This window comes from Sylvia atricapilla, chromosome 6 (assembly GCF_009819655.1).
Source record: "Sylvia atricapilla isolate bSylAtr1 chromosome 6, bSylAtr1.pri, whole genome shotgun sequence".
NCBI classification, from domain to species: Eukaryota; Metazoa; Chordata; class Aves; order Passeriformes; family Sylviidae; genus Sylvia; species Sylvia atricapilla.
The window spans coordinates 50,521,921-50,546,882 of record NC_089145.1 but is presented as its reverse complement, the minus strand read 5'-3'; the positions used below and the strand labels follow the sequence as shown (position 1 = coordinate 50,546,882).

The following is a 24,962-nucleotide window of genomic DNA, read 5'->3' as shown; positions in this document are numbered from 1 at the left end:
ATAGATAGCTTCACTTTAAGTTAAAATGCAGAACTAGCAGTTGGTATTTTGAAGGAGGGAAGAGAGAAATGAGACACAAAAAGAAGAATGGAAGTAGCTCAACCATCACTCTACATTTAAAGGCCAATTATCAAAGAAGAAAAGATGGAACACACTACTAGCTTCCTACTGCTCTGATTGGAAAGGTGTGATTCTGAAGGCTCCTATGGAGGCCAGTGCATTGCAGCCAACAGGCTCCTGCATTTTCAGGATGTACAAGACTTAATATGCAGGTTTCTCTAGAAGCACAAAATAATGGTGACTTACAGGTCCTGACGGATTCTTCTCAATTTAGCCTTTGTGTCTGCCAGCTCAACTGCAAGGTGCTGCTTTTCTTCATTAGAAAGAGGGTTGGCAGGGTTTGGTGAAGCATCTGGGCTTGGTACTTTCAGAGGGCTTGGTGGTTGCTGAGACTGCAGATAATCTCTCTCTTGAGTGAGATCTACAATGACCTGGAAAGGCAGGAGACTATGTAGTGCCAAGAGATAAATAGTGTATTTATACATTGTTTTAAAAATACCTAAAAATTTATTTTTAAATTTAGCAAATTATTAGTCTGGCATGATACAGAATTCAAGTGACAGCCTTGACAGAATTCAAGGAGAGAAGGCTACACAGAAGAGGAAAGGAATCTTCACTATGCTCCAACCTCTAAAGCATTCCCCTTCCAAAGCTCAAAATAAGTAGACTGTTTTCCTTGAAGAATTCATAAAACCCCGTAACAACTAACAGTTTTAACTAACGCAATTGCAGTCAAAAGCATGACAGAAAATTAACAGGCTAAATAAGGGGAGGAGATCTGCAGGGAAAGGAATCGATGAATCAAAAAACTTAGAGAAGACAATGGAGCCCAGGAGGGTAGATGCCAACAGAGATACTAGCAAGCACTGCCTGAATGACTGGACAGACTCGCAGAGACATCTGGTCTCCACTTCATGGAGAGACTGCTCAACTCGTCACCAATCATTTCACCACATCTTAGTGCTTACACAAGAATCAATGGAAAAGTCAACATCTTTCTACAGATTTTTAGAGGCGTAGTAGAAAGGTGCAGAAGAAATAAAAACCTAGTGCACAAACAAGACACAAGAGAAGGAATGGAGCCCACATCTGCTGCTTCTCATGAGCTTTATATGGGAGAGATATGTCCTCATACTTCCGTGCATTCACTCTCTCATCAATGAGCCTCCTGAGGTTGGAAACAATATTCCTGGAGAGAGACTCTAGTTCTTCTGGGGCCATATCTGGGAGCTCCAGCCACTGCAAGTCAAAGACATTCTCCTGATTGTGAGTCACCTAGGAATAGGAACAAAAAACATATCTTTCCCCGGCCGATTTGAAAATTTGTTCACCATATAGACAGCGTCCCCCCATTTCTTCTATTCATAAATTTAAAAATATATCCATTTTACCAAAGTCTAGGTGCAAATAAGAAATGCAACAACCTTAACTGTAACATTACCCAGAAATTTTTGGTATTTACATTTTTTAATAATGATTAACTCTGATTTTTAAAAGTGATCAGATAAATACTATGATCAATAACATGCACACTTGCATATCAGAAGTGTGTAGCTGTCTTATGGACCCTGAGGTGATTCCCACAGTGAAGGGACTAATCCTACAGTGAACATTGCTAAGAAGAATCCAAATGAATTCACAATTTGCAGCTGATACAGCTGAGAGGAGCTGTAACAGTTGCAGAAATATGTCTACTTGATGCTAGCATGTATCTTTCAACTGTTACCTTACCCTGACTGATTTACTCTGAATCATTTAGCAGGACATCAGGCGAGTTTCTCAAGCTCAGTTAATGATAGTTCCAGCTTTTGTTAAAACCATGTACTTAGCTCATCACAATTTTTTTTTCTTTCCTAAAATGAACTCTTTTTAAGATGTTAAGAAAAAAGTTCCTGTCTTAAGTCTTTCCCTTTTTTTTCTCGAATTGGAGTGTACCAGGCTTTCTACACTTGCATGCACTGACACCTGGGTACAGTCAGCACCCATTCCCAGTGAGGGGGACTTCCATTTGGCTCTCCAAAGAGTCTTCTGCATTCTTGGGTAAGCCTATCCATATTCTTTCCTTCTTCTGAAGCCTCAGAAATCCAAGAATGCTTGTCATTGGATCAAACATCTTTTTAAACAGTAGCAAGGAAGGCATTTACCACTGCATCTCTTTAAAAGACCCACTGAGCCAAGTAATCCCAGCAACTATTATTTGTAATTTGAAGGTAGTAGTACACTCAATTTTCCTTTACGCAAAGTTCATGAATCCATGATGAAATTCTAAGCATTAATATTTCATAGCAAAAAAACCTGTTAAGTCAAGAAAGGGAGAGATACAACATCAAAATAGACAATACTAAGAATCCTACCTCCTGAATGTGTGACACAATGGCAGCTTGGGTTTCGATATCCAGTTGTTTTATCCTGTCAATAAACTCTTCTTTTCTCTCACACTGTTAAAAGAAAGCACACTCTGAAATAGTGCTACACACCATAAAACTTACTGCTCTATTTTCATTTAAATTAAAAAAAACCCACTAAATTCAAACAACTAATACTGCTAATAAAAAACTGTTCGAGATCTACATTTTGTCACACTAGAAGGTATAACACTTCACTGCTCCATACGGAACATGAACCAAATTATGCATTAAATTATTTAAACTTTTTAGTCAGTACAATTAAGGCTGAGTTAAATGACTGGCTTTGCTCTTAAAAAACAAGTTCAACACGCAATGTGATCAAGAGGTGGGGAAACAGCCAGAGGAAATCATCACAGCTTCATTACTGGAGCTGCACAAACATAAACCTTCATTTATACTGCATCATTTAACCTGTCTGCTCTGCTGTTTACATTTTGTTTGGTTTTGGCAATGAAAATAGATGCACCACTTTAGATACTGTTTGCATCAATGCCCAATGCTTTTTGTTGGACTAACCAACATATGCTTTAGATAAAAACTGGAAACATTCCAGATAAAAAATGAGTGACATTCAGACAAACAGATTTTAGTAAATCTTTTACTTAAGGCTTTAGAAGAGGCAGACATCTGCTATCTGTATATCTGTGATTGTGCACTAAGGATGTTACTGCCTTCTTGTAACGACACTGCACTGTGAAGAACTAAGCAGTATTTAAAAGGTTTTTTTAAACTCATTTACAGTGTCCTTCCGGGGCCTGTTCCTGAGTCTCAATCATTTACTTCCTTGGGACGAACTTCAGACCAGCAAATGAGGGCTGAGGATGCACAGCAGCCAAAACAATTCTTTGTGCTACAGTGCAACACTAACATAGTTCAGAGGCGCAATATGTAGACAGCTTTACCCTGACATAATTGAGCTGACATAGCTGAGCAGGGTAAGTGTCCTAAGGCAGGACAAAAACACAAGGCAGCCCTACAAACAAGGTCAATTACCAGCAAAGGCCCGCCTGCAACGAGGCCATTGTTTACTGCCTCAGAGGTTTGGTGGGCAGAACACTGATTTCTTTATCTGGTAACTGCTGTGCAATTCTCCAGAGTTTCCCATATACATTGTCTCTCTATTTATTTAAACAAATGTCACACAAAGATCCCCACACTAATACACAAATATCTATTAATCTGCTGTTTTTGATACATAATATTGAATCAAAATATCATGTAAATAAAATCATGATTCATTAAACAAATGTTTAGATTTGTTTAACTATTTAGCATTAACATGTACCGTTCCACTTTGTACTTAAGAACAGTTAGAAAATAAACGAACAACAATCTTGATATCAAGAACACTGTTCAACTCTTATCTCATCCCACTGTGTTATTGAAGTTAAAAGTACACATCCTGTGTCTGATTAAGCACTGGCAACAAATTGAGGCTACTGCTATCACACAATGTGCTTCCTCTCCCCTGCATTTCTTTCCTTCGCCTATTGTGTTTCTCACAATTTAGCTCATAAGCTGTCTTGAGCTCAAGATTTGCTCATACAGCATTGATCTTTGGTAGATTTTCTCATTCCAGGAAAAGAAAATAGATTCAAAAAAATCTTATGAATGATCACCTGCACAGCACATCCCAGAACCAACAACAGCAGCTTCTTGATTTCATCCATACTTTTACCTAGGGAGGAAAAAAGTCATCAGCACATACATGTAACAGGTAAGTACTTGCAAGTGATACTCTCCAAAATATGTGCCTAAAAGGAGAAGTAAGAGCCCTGAACAAGTGCCTGAAAAATATCTATATGCCAATTATAGTCATATTTTCTATGTAACAATGCAGTTCTTATGAATTAGTTTAAATTCCCAAACACAGCAAGACATTTTTCCCTTGATGTACTATATTTTTTTAAGGCTTTTCTAATCAATACATCAAAAAGAAAAATCCTTTAAATAGTTCAATGCATATGACCAATGCTTGTCTCTTGTCTTGTGATTAACAACAGTGCAAAAAAGCCCAACAAACCATCAACAGCTCTCCTCCCTCCAAAAACTCCACCAAAATAAAACAAAAACACCATGGACAGAAGGGGGTTACTCACAAAGAACTTGCCCTAAATTCTCCTTCTGTAAAACACTTGCCACTCAGACTTCCCAAAGCCGAACACCATTTTGTGCATATAAATTCTCTCTGAGAGATAGATGTTTTAGCAGAAAAATCTTCCTGTTCTGCATCAAAGCCTGTTCACGCTTTGAAGTGTAAACCCCATGTGGTAAGAGGGCACAGAATGAGGGATGTGTAAGGGATACTGAAGAGCTGACCATATGCTGGGAGAGGAGACACAGCTCTGGTGCTGCTGCAGGGAATCCTGCTGTGACCAGCAGCCCTGTTGGCCATTTCCCAGGGTTAGGAGAGGCAAAGCCTCAAGTTCCTCAAGGGGAACTGGCCCAGCTTAGAATCAGCTTGTTTCAACAAAATTAATGTGGATTGTTGGATGGTAAAGGAAATTATGTATATCAAAGTTAGACAAAGAGCAAGGCAAAGAGGGCAAAAAGAAGGCAAGAAGTCTCAAGGAGAAAATAAAACATCTTCACAAAGCTAGGTTCAGGAAAAGCCTGTCCTCATCCAGGGGGAAGATGAGGAAAGAGAAACAAAGAAACAAAACAGGCCACATACAGTTTTCTCCCATCCCTACACACGCGAATTCTTCCTGAGTGTGATTGTGGGACCAACACTTTCATTTTATACCCTGATTTACTTGGGTGTTCAATTGCTCCTATCACTAAATAGATACTAATTTCTGAGCACAACTGTGCTCCTCCACCAACACCATGCCCTTGTGAGGCTGCCCTGGCAGAAAGTCAGAGGCATGTGCAGGACCCAAGGCCAGGGAAGGGGAGGGAATCTGACTCATCAGTTAAGCTGCCACAGCCCCACAGCTGCACAAAGGCACTGACCTAAATTACCACGGGGGTTCCTGCCATTCCCACAACCTTGCAAGCCAGCACGGCCACGTGCAGGCAGCTTAGGAAGTAACTTGTTTCCTGATTTCCGGGCACAGAAACGTCCCAACCAAAAGCTACAAAATTTTCAACAACTTATAGGTATGTTCACCTTTATAACGACTCAAGAATGCCCTACAAAAATCATCAGTAGACGTATGAATGAACACTACAATTCTCAATATCCAGGTGCTGTATTAGTAACCATCAAGATTTTGCAAGCAGAAATTTTTCTCTTCAACAGGAACAGCCATCTTTAAAACATGCTAGTTCACACTTCACCCTGTAAATACAAGCTTACAGAATATTTAAATACTGCTTTGAAAGACATACAATCATTCTTAATCTTCTCCATGTATGCAGCAGCACACAAGGCTTTATCTTTCCTGAAAAGTCACAATTTAATATAAAAATTCCATTTCTATATTTCTTTGTGAAAGTCTGCTCAAATCTCAATAACACAATCTTAAGCAAAGATAATGACACAAAATCCTTCACAAACAGGAAAAAAAAAACCTGTTAATTTATGAACCGTTCCTTTGAGGGCACTGCTGGGATACTTAGTTTGGCCAGAAGGTATTTTTTCAAGAAACTGAGTTCTCACTGAGTTGCAGCCCTGAGATTTATTCTACATCAGAGAATGTAGAGGCAAAGCAAGACAGACCAGGTACTAAATGCAGAGCATGCCTGTGGGACACAAATGCAAGTCATTAAGTTATGAAGACCAAGTGACTCGAGCATGTCTCTCATTGACCTAAACTTACTCAGGCAGAACATCTCCAGGGAGAGATTGAAGGAGACAGGCTGCTTGCTCTGGGATCATGCCAGATACAAGATCTTGTGTGCTCTGGGCACCTTCATCTGTCAACCATAAATTCCAATCTGTGCACCATGGCATCCCAATTATCCTTGGGGTGAGCACAGTGGCTTGAAATCACTCATTTTAGAAAACACCAGGGCTGCCTCCCAACTGTGACAGCATCTATCCCATCCTAAAGACATGCGAGCTACTTAAAGCCATTCAAACCACACCCTACCTCTCTGCACCAAGGCTTTGCTATTTTCTCAGTGAGGTAACAGATGGGCATTGGTGTTGCTGCATAACCCTGTGAGGTGAAACACCTTTGGCTATTACAGCAAAGTAACTTACCAAGGTCAACCCTGGTCTCCGAACAGAAACTGACCTTGCCTGGAAACAGCCCTTGGAGTGAGACCCTACCCCACACTCCAGTCCTCACACGAGGAAGTGAAGTGGAAGCAGACATGGCAAGTCATGCAGGGATGGACAAGCTAGAGTTTATAGAAAGGAGTGAGAAATGAAGACTTGAGATAATAATAATTATTACTTTCTTAATGTTTTAAACACAGTATTTGGCAGTCTGCTCTCTCCCCTGGCAGCTTGCAGTGAAAATTTAGCTGTCAGGATTACTCCAAGGTTTCCTTTTCAATAGATTTTTCTATGCTTGCAGATATGCTAGATCATGTAATGAAAGTGAACTGGTACAACCCACTAGAAACACTTCCAAGGCTTAAAGGTCCACTGAGCAGATATATCAGCCACACAAATGTTTCAGAAGATCATGTGTGATTAAAGAGTTCCATTCAGAAGTTGTTTTCAATTGGGAGGAGACAGTTTGTTGACATAAAGGCACTCCCAGAACACTCATTCTCAAGCTAAGTTTGAGTAACATTTTAAAGCCTTGCAGAATAACACTATTTACAGGAGATTTTTAGAAAAAATAGGGCATGAGTATGAAAAGCCTCTCTACCAATCTAAAGTGCTTTAGAGACAGTTTTCAATTAAACCCCAAACAAGCCAAGGAGGAATTAATTAGACCTCTCTCCCCTTTCAACTCTCCCACAGGAGAGCTAAGCTACCACACACATCAGTGGAATGCCCAAGGTGACAAAGTGAATCAGAAGCACTTCTAGGACTATTACAGAGCGCCACAGTGAAGTCCTACACTCCAGACAGTGCCTCTGTCCTGCAATGCATGCTGAAGAAAAGCAAGTGACCTTCATCCCCGATTCAATCATGCCTTCTAAATAGTTCCCATGTTTTTCAAAAAGCTTGATTTGTACCCATTTATAAGGTGGTAAAGTTCCTTGGGCAATTTCATAAACAGGAATGTGCTGGCTCTCCTACACTGACTTGCTGGGATGACACAAGTCCTCCTCAGACAGCTGAGAGGAAAGTCTGCTGAGTCTACTCATGCTGATCTTATAAAGACACTGTCCTCCTACAACCTAGGATGCAAACACTCAGGTCTGGGGTAGCTCCTTGCAGAGCAGTACACACAAGAAAAATGGACAAGAGTCAAACCATCACTTAAACAGAAAGGTACTAATTAAGAAATAAACACTTTTCTTAAAATTCCAGGGCAGTTGCTCTCAGGCCCTGTGTGTCTGTGCCCCAAGGGAGCCAGCCAGCCACCTGGAGCATTTGCAGAAAGCCCATCTGTGCTCCCAGCCATGAGAGAAGGCCAGCAGGCTTCAAGGAAAATAAAGGAAGGGAAAGCCCAGACACCACTCGTGCATCCTGGGAGCCTCCCTGTGCCAGAGCCAGAAGATCCCTCTGCTCTCATGGGGCTGGAGGCTGGGAAACAGATGGCAGGACTCAGGGAGAAGGCGGGCAGAAGGATTAGGAGATTCAACAACAAAAAGAGGAGGATCAAGGTACAGAGAGAACACAAACAATGAAAAAAATGAGAGGGGGGATGGGAAGGCATCAGAGGAAATGAGAACAAGAGCATCCAAGTGCGTGCAGTTTTGGGCATGTACTGCCTGTTTCTCCATATTTCTACTCTGATGTTACTCTATCCAGCAGGAGAGGGAGTGCCATGCACAGCAGCTGGAGGGTGCAGAGAATGTGAGGAAGGTGGAACACGCAAGTGTTGTTTTTCCAAACTCCAGCAACATCCTCAGTGAGAAAAGTTGGAATTAGAATCGCTAAATTTACACTATTGAGGCAGTGTTTTGTTATTAACTTTATATTTTATGAACCTCTGGAGGACGGTGAAACAAAATGAGGAAGGAAACCATAGATGAAATATACCCAAGTGAGAGCAGACTTTTACAGTTTTAATGAAACTAGTTTTCTATAGGCACTTGTTAGCAGAGACTTTGGGGGTCTCTCATTCACAAACTTAACGTGCAATCTGAAAAGTGTATATAAATAGCAGAGTTTTTTTTGAAGGGACAAAAATTTAGAGCCAATTTAGGCAAATAAAACCTCATTTCCATCCTTGATCTACAACAAGTTAAAATCTCTCCCCCCCTCACGATTGTGACTGTTCCAAAGCATTAATGGCTGTAAGTTTCCAAGTAAACTCAGTAGTTGTGTAAAACTAAGAATGTCTAGAAATGGAGACATTTAAAAATCCATCTAGATAGAGGTTCACAACCATTACTGTGTACTGATATTCCCCATGTGGCCACATGAATGAGTGACCATTTATAAGGCATGCTAAAACCAGACATAATATGAAAAAGTGATTACAGCAATGTCATGGATGATAAATAGGCTGATGATTCTCGTATTGAACACAGGGGGATTTGTGGTGCAGTAATGAATTGAAAAAGCTGTTCAACAAGAAAACTGAGAAAAGACAGAAATGAAGAGATATTTAATGGTAGTAGCTGTCTACCACAAAGTGCAGTGAAGAGAATAAATTCTCTGACATCAGCTGCACCATTCTGCAAGTCAAATCCCTGGGAAAACGTTATAAATCTTTTAATTAAACTTTCAAGTATTTTTAACTCCCTATATTCTAGAAAACAGTCAAGCCTTCATCTTCTAACATATATTTCTGCTATTTTTAGGCCCATGGACAAATGAAATAGGCAAATTTGCCACGGAAAAACATGGAATCAAACTCTTTAGAAGACATGAAAGCAATTAAAGCTCATAAATCCAGCAGACATGTGCCTTTTCCTAGGCAAAAGCCCAAGTGCTACTGCATTTTTTGTGATGGCAGCTCTGTTTTCCCAATAATCTAATGTTCAAAGCAGGGCTGCAGAAGCCCTCAGTAGTCCCAACTAGTGAGTGCTAAATGGAAGCTAAATAGCAAGAACAGTATTCACAGCCTCAGCACTATTTAGTTTATAATTTAATGCCTGTAACACCCCTTTTGGCTATTTTTTAGAAGACAAAAAAAAACCCTTTTTTGTTTAGATAACACAAAAAAAATTTCTGAAAAAGCGTGCATAGCAAAACATCACATGGGCTTGTTACAAGAAAAAAGTCACTGAAGTTGTACACAGTAAATCAGATCTAACAGCTCTCTGGTCTTGGACCTGTGGAGACAATACAGTCATTAAGAGCCTTCCCAGCTCAAACAATACAAAGCAATATTGGATTGTTCCAGGAATGTGACTGTGGGATTGATTCTTCTTCCTCTGATCAAGAGCAACCTTTCAGTGAGAGAGCTACAGGATGGGGAAGGCAAACCAGGTTTCATCACTCTCACTAAGAGAGAGAGAGATTATCTTTGTTTTACTTGTTTTTCCCCTCCCAAGTGCTCCTACCTTCCTCTGACTCCTCTCTGCAGGACAGTAACAAAAACCTGGTCATCACTCACACTGCTCATCACAGCCTATTCCTTTATTTAGCTTTTTGCTTTACCACCTTTGCCTCAGCCATCTCATTCTTGTTCCCTTTTTCTGAGCTTCCCATTAGCTCTCAGCCAGGTTCTTCTTCCTGAAGGAAGTTCTAGTTCTCCACTTCTCAAACCATTTCTCCTGAATGTCTCACCAGTGAATGCATACCCAACACTAAGATTAAGACGAGCTTTTTAGACACTCTCCTCCTTAAATATACTCTTTAAAGCAAATACATCTGGAATCTTCCTTGCTCACACCTTCTTCTGTTGTGTCTAAGCTGGTACTGGTTCTCAAAAACCATAATATAACAATTTATATATTATGAGAATATATATTATTTTATACATAAATGAGAAATCGGGGGGGGGGGGGGTGTTTGCACACATACCCCATCAATTTTAGATGTTAATCCAGAAATTACATTTTTGCATTTTTTAATCCTTTCCTCTCATGTTCTGTCCACATAGCGCCAGTGACAGGTCAGCAATGGGGAAAACAAAAGACAAGGAAAAAAAAAAAAAAAACAAAACAACCCCAAGCAAAAAAAACAAAGCAAAACAAACAAACAAACAAAACAAAAACAAAAAAAACCCGAACAACCCCAACCCATCACATTTTTAAAGATCTCAGAAAGAGAATAAAGATTTCTGGTTTTGATGTAACGATCTAGAAGACAGGAACACATGTATGACAAGTGTCCTTCCTACAAAGAGACACAGGTACTTTCTTCAAAGAGAGATCTAAGGTGCTGACAAAAGCCAATAGCAAATTATAAATGAATACAGAACAGCTTTCAAATGTGGGCTTTCCCAGAATCCAAAACTGTATTTACCACACTATGAGCCTCCTGCCAGCTGTCGTTCAGGAATGGCAGTGACAAGAAACCAGCCAGCCTTTCCCATTGACGCTAAGCCAGCAGAGATATTGCCTTGCTGGCCCAGATGCTCTATTCAGTAGCACTCCTGATGCTAAGCAGCCCATCGCCAAAATGACCAAGAAGAACAGCTCTTGTATTTTGACTTTTTTCCTTGCCCATAACAGCAGCCTGTACAGCCCAGTTAAGATTTGCAGACTTTATTCTGCTTGCTGAGGAAATGGATTCCTTACTCTCAGCTTGATTTTAACACAGAAGTGCGAAGACTTTCAGTGATCCAACATTGGCTAATATTCTTTTCTGACAAATGCTTTTTTGTACACACACACTCTACAGCTGCTAAAAGCAGCAAAATGCAATCTTCTGCCAAGGTTTCTGCCATTTGTTTGTTCTGGAGATGCTGATTACCATGTCATTCCCCATCACTGCTGACACAGGGTTCATTCAGTTTACCTTCTTTGGTAAAAACAAATACAATGTCCTTGGCACTAGCACTGGGCTGGGGCAGAGATAGAAGAGTATGCAAAAAGAAAAAAAAAGTAAGAAACAGTAACAAAACTTGCCATTTCAGAAATGTGTTTCCAAGAAGTCAACTCAATTTTCAGTCTAAACAGCTTTCCTTTTGTCTCACCAAAAGCACTGGACTCTGGACATGAGCTCACTGGCTTCCACCTTACTTCTGATGTGATACTTGGTGCAACAGATATCACTGTCTAAACAACATGGTCAGACAAACATTTTTCTTTTTGTCCATTCTCTTCCTCACTTTTTCCTGTTTTTCATGTCTGTATTTTTTTTCTCCATCCTCATTTATATTTCTTCCCACATTTCATTTGCAGCAGTTTTTCACACCTTATGGCAATTCTACAAGATTCTGGTGTATATGTATAGCAAGAACTAAACTTATTATCCAGGCACACAGAACACCAGGAGGACAACACATCTCTGTCCTGTGGCAGACTATATCCTGGGTTCACTTGCAGCAAAGGGTGAAGAGACACAACTTTCAAACAAAGAAACAGCTGCTGTTCTGGCTTTGGCAAGTACTCACTCATTACACAAGTAAGTGCACCACATGCAAATACACACATATATTTATATGCACCGGTAAATATATAAATATAAATACCTTCTTATTACATTCTAGATACATGAAGTTGAGAAATTCAGAGCTGCTCAAATATTTTTGTAGCTTGCCTACAAATACACACAGTTTATTATAAAGCATGTTTGTATTATGGCCTGTTTAGTAAACTGGTTGTCAGAGTCCCTTAGGAGCAACTCTCAGTCCAAACGGCTAAATCCAGCTGGTGGCCGGCCCCAAGTGGGTTCCCCATGCCCAGTACTGGGGCCAGCCCAGTTAATGTCTTATCAATAATTTGGGCACCCTCAGTCAGTTTGCAGATGATATCGAATTGGGTGGGAGTGCTGACCTGCTGGAGGGTGAGAAGGGTCTGCAGAGGGATCTGGACAGGCTGGATCAATGGGCTGAGGCCAGTGGTATGAGGTTCAAAGCAGCAAAGGTCCTGCCCTTGGATCAACAACAATCCCAGGCATCACTACAGGCTGGGGACAGAGTGGCTGGAAAGTGGTCCTGTGGAAAGGGGCCTGGGGGTGCTGGCTGGCAAGAGCTGAACATGAGCCAGCAGTGCCCAGGTGGCCAAGAGGACCAATGCCTTCCTGCAATATTTTCAGCAACAGTGTGGCCAGCAGTACCAGGGCAGCGATTGTCCCCCTGTGCTTGTATGCCACCTTGGCCCTGGGGAGGTTACACCTGAAATCCTGTGTTCAGTTCTGGGCCCCTCACTACAAGAAAGACACTGAAGGACTGGAGCATATCCAGAGAAGGGCAATGGAGCTGGGGAAGGGTCTGGAGCGCAAGTCTGACAAGGAGCTGCTGAGGGAGCTGGGAGTGTTTAGCTTGGAGAGAAGGAAGCTCTAGGGGACTTTATTGCTCTCTACAACTACCTGAAAGGATGTTGTAGTGAGGTGAGGGTTGGTCTCTTCTCCCAAACAACAAGCAATAGGTCAAGAGGAAATGGCCTCCAAGCTGCACCAGGGAGGCTTAAGAACACTCTTATGGTTACTAGGAAAAATTTCTTCACTGAAACAGTGGTCAAGAATTGGAACAGGATGCCTGGGGAAGTGGTTGAGTCATACATCTCTGGAAGTATATGAAAGACACAGACATGTGGTGTTTAGAGACATAGTTTAGTGTTAAGGGCTGGACTCTTTAATGTGTTTTTCAACCTAAATTAGAAGAGGATTACAGAATCATTTAAGAAAACAAAAACAAATTACAGATTTTATTTAGCATTACAGAAAAGACAGATGAAGAACCCAATGAACTACTCACCAGAAAGAGGATCTTTGCCAATCATTAAAACATTTGGTAAATTCATTACAATCAGCTGCTGAAGGACCTCCTAAACAAAGAGAACAACAAAGTTCAGCGTGAAGGAATCCAAATCAATCCCACCACAAAGAGTACAAAGCTCCATCAGTTCCAAAGCTTTTAACATACTGGCAGGTCAGAGGTCACAGGAGGAAGCCCCACTTGAGAGAGAAATCACTATTTGAAGACAGCATCAGGTTGCACAGCTAACATACTCTAATCGCCTCTTTTACAATGGCTAAGACAGAACTTAAAGGGTCCCATGGCACTAATCAGGATAAATGCATGACCATGCCAGGCACACCAATCATTCATGCCTTCAGCCTAGGCATGACCTGCATTCATCTGATGTGCAAATACAGCTGCTGCCATGTTTCAGGGCATATAAATGCAGCTGGTTCAAAGGTACCTAAGCCACTATGTGAAGTCCAAGTAACTCAAATAATTGGTCAAATTACTTCATCGTCCTGAACATTTAAGGATGAGCAGGGGAAATGGGTGTGGGGAAAAGCACTTGACCAGGCATCTGGCACTGCTCAGAGAAACTGGATATAAAGTTCTAGATTTATCTGCATTGTTTTTAATCAGCAGTAAAACAGAATTAAAGTATGTTAATTACACACTTAAGGGTCATTTTATTTTGGGGAGATGACAGAAGGGGGGTGCATCAGGTTCAACATCTGAATGTCAGCTGTCTGAAGCTGCTCTGAAATCACAGAATGGCTTAAGGGGGAAGAAAGGCTACAAGCCCTGGGGCAGGCAAAATGCTTAAAGTTGTTCAAATAAATACATTGCAAAGGGGACTCTGTACAGTAATATCATCAGCCATGCATCCCAGAAACAAAGAGTAGAGCAGTACAGTCGTTAGTTTTGACTTGCAGTTACCGGCACCCACTTGCGATGATCTGGATAAAAGATTTTGCAGGCAGTTTTTATTCCACATAAAAAGCCTTGAAGAAAAATGACTGTATGACTGAAACGCTGTGCTGAGATTCAGGAAACAAAAGTTCACAGATACAACTCTACCAAATGTTTGGCAGGTGCCTTTTTCCGGCTTGTCTCCACTTCCCAGACTACCCTAGGCCACTGGAAGGGCACATGCATTGATACTTGCAAAGCATTCACACCAGGGGAAAAAAGCACCACAGCTCAGCAGAGAAACACACTTCCCGAAACAATCACCCATTCCCCCAACACTTCCCTCTCTCAGCTACCCATTGTTATTTCTCTGCTTTCAAAGTTATAGCACAGGAGGAAAACTAAGCCTGATTGAAGGAGGAAATAATTCAGAGAGCCTGCAGCCTTTGATAAGCAATCAGTGCATATTCTAAAAAATGTTTTGGACACAACACATTTAATTTTTTTCTTCTGATCCATACCAAAAACACTCCTTGGCAGCTCTGCTTCTGGATGAAGTAGAGATATCTCACTGTCACAGGTAATAGGATTTTTTGAGCTTTAATGAAAAAGATTCTACAGTCCTTTATGTAATGTGAAGCTTGGCTAATGCAAAGCAAACACTCACTGATTCATTAGCCAAATGTATTTTGGGCATTTGTGATACATGAAACAACATGTGCATCAGTTACTGAAACAGGTGCAAAATCTATTGGATGTAAGAGCACATGGCTGGACTGCAACATGTGCTATGACAATACAGCATGGCACTGAGGCTTTAGACAAAAAAAAAATCAGATTTTGCATATAAACGTATTGAGCTTTAACCAGCAATTTCCATGGCAAAAAAGAGAAGAATTTTGCTTCCAGTCACCCAGGTCGTGGAGCAGCACTGAGGCAGGAATGCATAAGGAATTTGTGTCGTCTTTGTGCAATCATCAGACCACTAGCCCTTTAACTGACAGACTCAAAAGAATACCTCTAACCTTTATGCTGCAAACATTCCCATGAGCTCCTCCCGCAAAATTATTTGAGTATACCACCCAACACAACCTTGACTGGACTCCCTCATAATTGTCTGAGCTCAGTATCTTCTGGCAAGAATCTGACAGTCACGGAATAGAAGCTAAAATGGCCCCAAGCTTGGAAGAGTGATTTGTTAATTCAGATTGAAAGACTCCGATTGCTGCAGGAGATAGTACTCTGACCCATTTATTTTTGAAGTAAAATATTTAAACAGGTAACTATCTGTATTATTCTAAAAGCCTTTGCCTTCAGATTAGTGCTTGTGACGATAACACCTGACTGTTATGCAGTGCAGCTCACCAGAACTCAACACTTTACAAAGGAAGGTTAACACCACTGCTCTTTTCCAAGCTCAGGAAAGCAAGTCAGAGAAACAGAGTCACTTCAGTTTAATAAACTATCATTTGTGAACCAACATACCAGTGAACCATCCACTCACACAGCTCCAAGTGTCAGATAAAAGTGTCAAAGGAAAGCTCCTACACTGATGAATTTAGCTCAGATTTTGTCCAGACTAAAACCTCAGAAAGCCAGTGAAGCTCAGTTGACACTCAATGACTGACAGGGATGTGATCAACCATGTGTCAGATTGATTGCTCAAAATCCCACATCTGGAAATAGAACTAACATCCTCTTCACCTAAGAGCAAATCAGGAATTATTCACTTCTATTGTTTATCACCATTTTCTTGTTTTCCTTCTCTGAAGCAGCAATAACAGATTATTACACAATAAAGACATTTTACACAAGTAAAATGCTGTGCCTCAGCCTGGCCTCTCAGCTCCCCTCACTTCATACCATTCCTCCTTGAAGACTCCGTGAAGTCAAACCTAGGCTTCAGGCAGGGAATTGGGCTGTTTCCAGCCTGTGAATTGGGCCCCATGGACCCAACCATCTCCAGGGTACAGCTACTCTGGGCATTGGGTTAAGCCGGACACACTGCTGAAACTCAAGACAAAAAGAGAAACGGCGGATAAAATCACCCATCTCCCACAGGGGCAGCAAGTTGTATTACTGCATTATATGTAAAGGATGCTGCTATGCTTGAAATCAAACACAGCTGTGAGACCCTGCAGCACAGGCAGAGATGGTGTGTGTGTCCTGCCTCAGGCAACCAGCATGGCTTGGGGCAACACATCCAGCCAGGAGCTGCTGGAGAAGGAAATAGGGTTTTCAGACATTTTAAATAACCCACAGCAACCCAGAGTACCCTGGAGAGCAACTGTACAAGCAAAAAGTCTAATTCCTCCAGTCCTCCAAAGCCTTTTAAATCATTTTTACGGCACAACTAAAGCTTGGTTAAAACAGTAAAGGTTACAGCAACAACACATGCTAACAATTTCCCAGATTATTAAAACCATTAGGAACTGAGTTGCCAGATTTACAGCTTATCCAACTCGGAAGCCAGCTACTGCAAAGTCAGCAATCACCTCCCTCAGACTACGGTTTGTTGTTTTTTTATTTTTTTGTTGCTAATGAGATTTCTGTGAAAAAATAATGTTGTTATCGAAAATGTTATTTAAGGAATCAAAACAAATCCCTGTCAAACCTCAGTGCAGTGCCTGTAGGTTTCTGGAATGCTCCTCACGGAAAGATTGGGATTTTAAGCTTGAGATTTGTCCAATGTCTTTTGACAGCAGCAGTGGTTGAAAGAACAGATACTTCCAGGTGGTACATCCAACACCCTGATCACAAAATGTAAGGATCAGCACCCAAGCCTCACACTCCCTGAGGCAGACACACAACTCAGTAGAGAAAGCTCACAGAGGTTTGAGCAGGCAGTTACATGACCCTGTACTGACAGGGAGGGCTTTTCAAGTGAAGGTCACACTGAGTGTCCAGACCTCGACTGCTGTGCTTGCTCACACAGATACGGAGCCTGAAGCCACCTGGGACAATCGTGGCACCCCAGCAACACAAAGGATACTGCCTAAGCCAGAGGTAAGTTTTGCTGAAACAAACTCCAGTGAGTTACCTAGAAATCATAAGGTTAAACAATATAAATGCTCTGTTTCTCTCAGCAGCCTTCTGGTGTGTAAGCCCTTGCTGTGAACTTGCTTGACATTTGCAAGCTCTTTGCAATCACTTTTTTAAAAAGAAGCTTAAGACAAAATAAAGCCAAAATTCCCCCACATTGATTCCAACAGTCAAGGGCCTTACGAAAAATCAAGACATACATGATTAAGGATAAAATTCTAAGCACCAAATTAAGCATTTAGGCTTACTAAATTGCATGAATAAACACACTCATTCCCTCCATCTGAAAGTTTCTAATCATTCCTGGAGTGCTGAGGCATAGTCTATGCCCTCTTTTCATCCCTCCAAGATCACACACACTGGATGTTTGCTCTTTGCCTTAGATCCTCTGAAGAGACGCAGTGGAAGCTCTCCCTCTCAAGCCACCATGGTCACATATTAAAGCTCTATTTACCTTTAACAGGGTACGTGGCCTTCTTGTAATTCTGTAGGAACAAAGTCTCCTTGGTCCATACTATACTTCAATACATGTTTGCTTAATTTGCTTCTCAAAAATACATGTGCAAGAGCATGGAATAAAATGGTCATAAGGTATTATTCTTGGATGCACTTTTTTAGTCCCTGTTTAAGTGTGCCAACAGCTCTTACAAAGAATGAATTGCTAGGAATGGAGTTGGTTAAATTGTTCTTTCCATGGCTGAGAGACCCAGCAAACGCAAGCTTTACACAAAAACCTTCCCCTGCATTATCATATAGCACAGCATTAATGTAGAGTAACTACTAGCTTCTCATGCAGAATTAAATTAACCTCTGCCTGAATCCTAAACAAGAAGCAAGTACTAAATAAATTATGTAAGGAGAGAGGCAGTCTCACAGTCATTGTAATGCAATGCTCAAGCCAAGCAATTCCATTTAAGTATATTGCTTAGCTATAAAATGCTAATTGCCCAGCTGACTGGAAGCCAAATGGTGCTTTCTTACTTAAAAAGCCCATGAGGAAAAACCATCATCAGCTTTATTTATACCAGCAAAAGCAAACAATACCTAGCCAGGGAATCTGGCTCACATTTTAGCTGCAACTCAGGCCAACAGAGCAGCAAAGCTCAGCAGAGTCCTATCTACACAGCACAGCCAACACCTTACTCTGATAACCTCAGTATGGATCTGATCTCACAAACATCCTTGGAGCGCAAAACGTTTGGTGAAACACTGAATCCTTAGAGAAGATCTCAGCAGGAGTCAGTGGCCATCTGCACCAGCCCAACACCTCCTAGCAGCAGGATGAGGCAGCAGCTTTGCCCCTACACATTTTCAGGGCCCTTCGGATGCTGCCACAAAGACAGGCTGGGAGCTGCATTTCCCAGGCAAAGCGCAGCCCAAGGGACATTCCAATACAAGCTTTTCTGGAATCAGAATTCTATGGAAGAACAAACTCTCCAATGAACAAGCTTTAAAATAAAACACATATTAAACAGCAAATTGAGACACAAGGGTTGTTTTGGTAAGTATGCTTTTTTTCAAAGTTTCCAGTTTTGTATTAAAACAATAACAAAGCTGTTTTGCAGCCTACAAAGAGGTAATATTTAGACAAAAATATATTGGTCTTCCAATAGATATAAACTCGAAAAAGGTTGGGAGGGAATTGGTTGCTGTAATTATCTGAGGAGTTAGTAATGGTGTCAGAGAAATCATACCAAGATTCTGAGAACTAGATGGCAGGGTCTCACAGAAGATTAGACAAGATGTAACAAGCTGTTGCACAGAAATGACAAGGAAGTGAAGCACAAATGTTTTATTGACATGTTTCCATGTACATCTTACCATGCAAGCACGCCTGATGACACCATGTATGTGACTCAGTACTGTTTCCCTGCCAACACATTATATACATGACAAAATTTGATTAAGAACTTTGCTCATCTCTGCAACAATTGTACTCGTTATGTGACAGACTAGAGGATTAGCTGTCTTTAAATGGATCTTTTTTTCCTTCTGAAAACCAGCAAATTACAAAGCACATTTCTAAAGACTCTTCAAGTGGAAACCCAAAAGCCACTAAAATAACCGTGGCCTCATCTGCTGAAAATAATCAGTTCTGACAATCGGAGACTGGAATCTCAGTGGGAGGGGATGTGAAGGAATCATACCTAGTCTTAACTGTGCTCAGTCTGTGCAGGATGCAGACAACCCACTAAATGACAAAACTATATTCAGTGTGTAAACACATCATGTAAGATCAGATTTTATTTTAAAACATTACACATATGAGATCTGGATAGCGTATAACAGACTATCATATAAAACCACTCAAAAAACCCAGAAGGACCCAGGCATAAACATCCACCCAATTTATTGTTATGGCTCAGGTTTTGTTATTTGTACCAGCGTAGTGCAGAGGTGCATCCAGGAATAAAATCTCATCTGCTGGAGCTGTACAAACAGTGAGACATCCCCGGAACAAAGCACTTGTTATATATACCCAAGTGTCAGTAAGCTAGTAGCAAGAAAAAGAAAAAGAAAAAACAACAACAACACAACCAACAAAACCCCCCAAACAACAACAACAACAACAACAAACAACAAAACCCCCAAACAACAACAACAACAACAAAAAACAAGCCATGGAGGAAGGAAATGAAAAGAAGTTTGTGTCTCTAATATGATCCATTGTGTGTATTCTCACTACTTTATGAACTGGTTAAATCAACTCATCCAGACTGGAGAGAACTAAATCACTCCAAATATCAGAGGGTATGGGAAGCAAAACACATTTTGTTTTAAGATGAAATTGTTCACAATGTACATTGTTCACATCACAAAAAAACCCAACTATATGTCTTTAAATAAAGGTACTTTTAATATATATAAAAGTGTTTTAAGACACAATTAGTTTTACTTCTAGTTTAGTGGAATAAATAATGGATAATACATCACACACATCAGTGGCACAGGAATTTTATTTTTAATCAAACTAAATACACAAGTGTACATTTACTTCTGAACAATTAAATGTATAGCAGCAGATTTTTTTATCCTAGTTTCACCAACTCCAGGCTGAATCACCTATGTTAATAAAACATACAGCTCTATGGTTGTGCCTAGTGGCAATATTGATTTGACTCAGAGAGGAGAAAATCCAATTGTGGAGCACTGTTTTACTGCTTTTATTGCCAGCAGCACCTTTGACTAATTTACCCACTTTTGCTGCAAATAAAAAGGCTGTTTGATTTATCCTCAACTTCTCTTTTCAAATCATGTGCAAGTGACTACACATGTTTGTAATAGCGTCCTGACAAATTACTCTTGACTTCTATTCTATTTCATCTTAGATTTGTCCTGCGGTGGTTTATGCAGTAACAGGGAATATGAAGTGTGCTGTGTTAAAGGCCTGTCACTTGACATTACAGATCTAACCAGCTAAAATGCAATCCATCTGTTGAACACACTTCCAGCTAATCTACAGTGGTCTCCAAGGACCGTAATAATTCACCTTAACACACAGTAAAAAAACACCACAGGCCATCAGAACAGACTTAAAGCACCACTGAATTCTCTGAAACTCAGCACCAAACACAATCACTTGTTTTAAAAGCCAGACAGTTTTTCCCATACATTGGGCATATTTTATTGAGATAATCAAAAAATTTCACATCAAACTCTAAAACTGAGCAACTATATTTAACGCTGAAGCCTGATACCAAAACACATTAGCCATGCCGAGCTCCGAGGTACAAACTCTGCTCCACTGCCCCTGATCACTGGAGTGAAAACAATTATATAAAAATACAGCTTGTTATCAAGAAACAAACACAATAAAAGCTTCTCTAAGGAAGACTATGTGTAAGATCTGTTTTTTGCCATTTCTCCTATTACAAGTGTTTCGAAAAGTTGAGAGGCTTATGTGTTTGTATGAAACATACACAGTAAACACCTAACTGGTCACATTACACCAGTTCATGTAAAATACACTGAATTTCTTAACATAATTGCTACACTGCCATGAAGAAGACAAATATTCATTAACCCAAGGCAAGCATATGGCAAGTCATGAGGCTTACTCAGAGAGGTTCAGAATCTGTATTGCAACTTCAATACTGAAATGGGGGTCCAGGCTCTGACAGTGCCAAGACTTTAAGGAAGCAGGTGACCACTAGAGTGACAACTGTGACAACTCCTGAAAAAGCAGCTGCCAAAAGTAGAGGAGAAAGAGTTAAAGATGGGAAGGTGTAGGAATACCAGTTACACATTATAGGGATACTACCTTCCCAAAGATAATGAGCAAGAGGCTAGGTAGCACAAATGTATACTTTTTGCACTTTTGACAGTATAAAGTAATTTATTAGTAAAAACATTGCTTGAAAAAGAATGTGTTTTCTTGGGAAAACTCTAAAACAAACTGTTAATCCTGTGAGAGCACAGGGGGATATGTCACAGGAATAATTTTGAGGTTTCTCTGGTACAAATATTGAAAAGAGAAATCAAAGCTGAAGTTTAAATAAGAAAACAGATCTGTCAAACTAGAAAAAAAATAAAGCAGAGAGAGGACAAAAAATGGGATATTTTCATGATTTCTAGTATATAGAAATAGAAATATTTTAGTAGCAAACAGAAGGCCTAACAGATGCAAATGACTTTAATGTGAACACATCAGTCAAATTTCATCAGTGACTAAGGGCAATAGAAGTAAAACAAACATCCAAGTTGACTGTTACCAATCTGATACTCTCATGTGCTGTTTGAAGCAAAAACTCACAAAAACCTTTTTATCTACCTCTCAATACCCCTAAAAAGCAAGCTGCTTTACTCTGCCCCAATTACTAACGCTGACAAACATCCTACTGTCTCAGCCATCTTAACTGCCATGGGGTCAGCTCACAGAGAAAAATATTTCTCCTTGGCAAAAGGTGCCATGCTTTGCCTTCACTACATCCAAACATCCTCAGAGCTGCTCAAATATAAGGTTGTTAAAGGCTCAGAAACAAGCACAAACATGCTCAGTCTTTCCAGGACAATACTCCCTGAACAAACAAGATTTAATTCACGTTACACTGGTAAAGCATTTTGAGAAACCCGAATGGGTAGACTGGAGAAACACAGAAAATGACACCTAAAAACTGCGAAACTGGAAATGCATGAACAGTATTCAAGCAGTGATGACCAACAGGAATTTTAGGGAATAAACATTGAAGTTGTTGTTAAGCTCACTCTGAAACACATGAAAATCTTTGTCTCCAACTCAGAATAAACAGTACTTCCAGAACAATTTTTTTCTCCCAGTGAAGAAAAGGGTTGTGACAGTGCTTGAGGAACACCTGTTAAGAGAACTGAGCAACTGGTGTGTCAGCACTCGTCCTACTTTTTCTGCCTAGTATGTTTATAAATGTGAAGGGAAAAAAAATCAATTAAATTTAAATTAAACCAACTAATTTCCAAAAGCTAATTTGAAAGATTTTTAACCATGAGTTTCCAACAAGCTTGAAACTTGTTTGTATGCTTACACTCAACCTAGTATTGGACAGCAAATTAATGTTTCAGGAACCATGCACACAGTCACTATGCCATCAGCTTATTATCTAACTGCAACAGAGAGGCAGCCTGGGCAAGAGAGGTCCTTGAGGCATTTGCAGATAACCATGCAAAAATCCATGTTGGATTTACAGAAGAGGGAAATTTTCAGCTGGTCTGAAGAGGGAGGGGAGAGGGAACAAGCTGTTCCAGCCTACAAGGATGCCTGATCCAACAGTATGGTGCTACGGGACAAATGAGGTGACTGGGGAAGTAGAGGGAACAGAAGGTTTTACGGTAAGGTCTGTAGGTTAAAACAAAACCAAAGGAGCTCGTACTTGTTAAATATTTGATTATGTTAGGTGCTTTCTGCTACAACCACCTGATGTTCTCTTCTAGGCAAACTCCCATTACCAACCAGTTTCCAGGGCCACTAAAAACTTAAATACCAGTAAAGCAGAGAGAGAGTCCTTGCAGCTCAGGCACAGCCCTTTCAAATACTCCTACAAAATCTCTAACGGGTATCATTGCAGGTTAACGTTATCAGCTTTCGAACTACTCTGAAGCAGAATTTATATCAAACATCATTACTTCAATGTATCACGGCCTTATCATTATCACCTCATTTTCCCAATATTAACAAGTCAATAAACACCCACACATCCCTAGCCAGGTGCTTTGTCACTGCAGCAAGTCTCATTTTTTTCTTAAATTTAGTAAAGGGAGAAGCTTCAAGCCAGATCAGATGGTTTTCCTATGCATAAACGTACACTGGTGTTTCTCTTTATAGCTGGCAGATTGCTCCAGGCAGGGAACACGCACGGAATTTTCAAGACCATCAACACTTCTTGCACTGTACAGATGGAAAAGCTGCAATAAATTTCATGTGACTTTCTCAAGGTAACCCAAACACCCTTGGGAAAGAACACACTACACTCCCAACATTTTTGAGATAATCATCAGTTTTACCATCAGCACTGAGTTGCAGTTACAATAGAAGAAAAAAAGGAGAAAGAAAGATGACCACGGAACGTGGCAGTGAATAAAATGAGAGAGCAGGAAAAGGAAGCAGTGTCCTCAAAATAGCCTCTGGGCTCTCACATCGTTCCCTTTCTGGATTTTCATGTCCATTTGTTTTCAAAGGCAAACAACCTTTTCCTCTGGAGAGTCACTGCGTCCCCCTCAGAGGGGGCACAGGTACCAACGGAGTGAAAACACAGTTATTCGCAGCTGACACTCGGCTATTCAGAGTTTACTGCCAGTAATTTGCACCTCGGCAGAGGCGGGTCAGGCGCAACTCTCGGGCAATTACCAGGTCAAGCCGCCAAGAACAGCCTCCCTGATTTGCCCAATTTGTCGCCACCGGGGAGGTGACAGAGGGGCCCGTCCTCAGTCCCACCCACGGGACCTCTCACTGCCATCTGATCCCTTTGTACACTGCCAGCCTGGAGCCACCAGGACAAAAGGTGCTGAGCGTTCAGCACCCACCCAGGAGAGGACCTGGGGCAGCCTCAGGACACGCTCCATCCCAGGACACTGGGGGACTTGCCCTCTCCTGTGCCATCCCCATTTCACGTTGCCCTTGCCGTCTGGGCATCCCTTAGTAAGAGAAATAGTGTCCTCTAACAAAAAATGGATATACATAGATGTATCTGTATACATCTACACATACTGAGTTTTATGTATGCGTGTTCCTGTCATTTCTCCGGGATTATTATAACTGCTCAACCTGTAACAGGCAAAATCCTTTTGGAAGCCCCATCTGATTTGCTATAAGCAAGACTGTCCCCCATGTTCAATCATTTGGACTCTCCACGGCTCAGCAGCAAGACTATCAGTTGTTGTACCCCACACCACACAACAACAAGGTGGCTCCCTAAACACACAACACTGAGAAGTCTGCTGAAGTGATAATCCCCCCCTGTGACACGTTGTATACTTGATAAAATTTAACATTAGTCTTTCAGGGCCAGGTCAGTTTTCCAACTTACCTTTGAGTCTCAGAATTTACAACAAAAAATAGCTGCCATAACACTTGCTTTAAAAAATGAACACAAACATTTTGAACAAATATGGAAAATCATAACACAAAGTGCTGCAGTACATCAAGATTTTACATCGCAATTATTAAATTCTTCTTTATGATGAATTCACCCTCTACACACTAACAAACCCCACTCACTACCCACACTATTTCACAGATGTGCAAGAGAAAGCC

At 40.8% G+C, this 24,962-nt stretch overlaps 1 protein-coding gene across 1 annotated transcript in view; it reads right to left on the bottom strand.

Moving 5' to 3' along the window:
- CCDC88C (coiled-coil domain containing 88C) overlaps positions 1–24,962 on the bottom strand; it is a 95,513-nt gene that overhangs the window by 44,397 nt on the left and 26,154 nt on the right. The window contains 6 exon segments of the mRNA XM_066321920.1: positions 307–491; positions 1,196–1,209; positions 1,212–1,335; positions 2,415–2,498; positions 4,088–4,146; positions 13,301–13,370. Of these exon segments, the coding sequence (XP_066178017.1) occupies positions 307–491; positions 1,196–1,209; positions 1,212–1,335; positions 2,415–2,498; positions 4,088–4,146; positions 13,301–13,370 (536 nt within the window).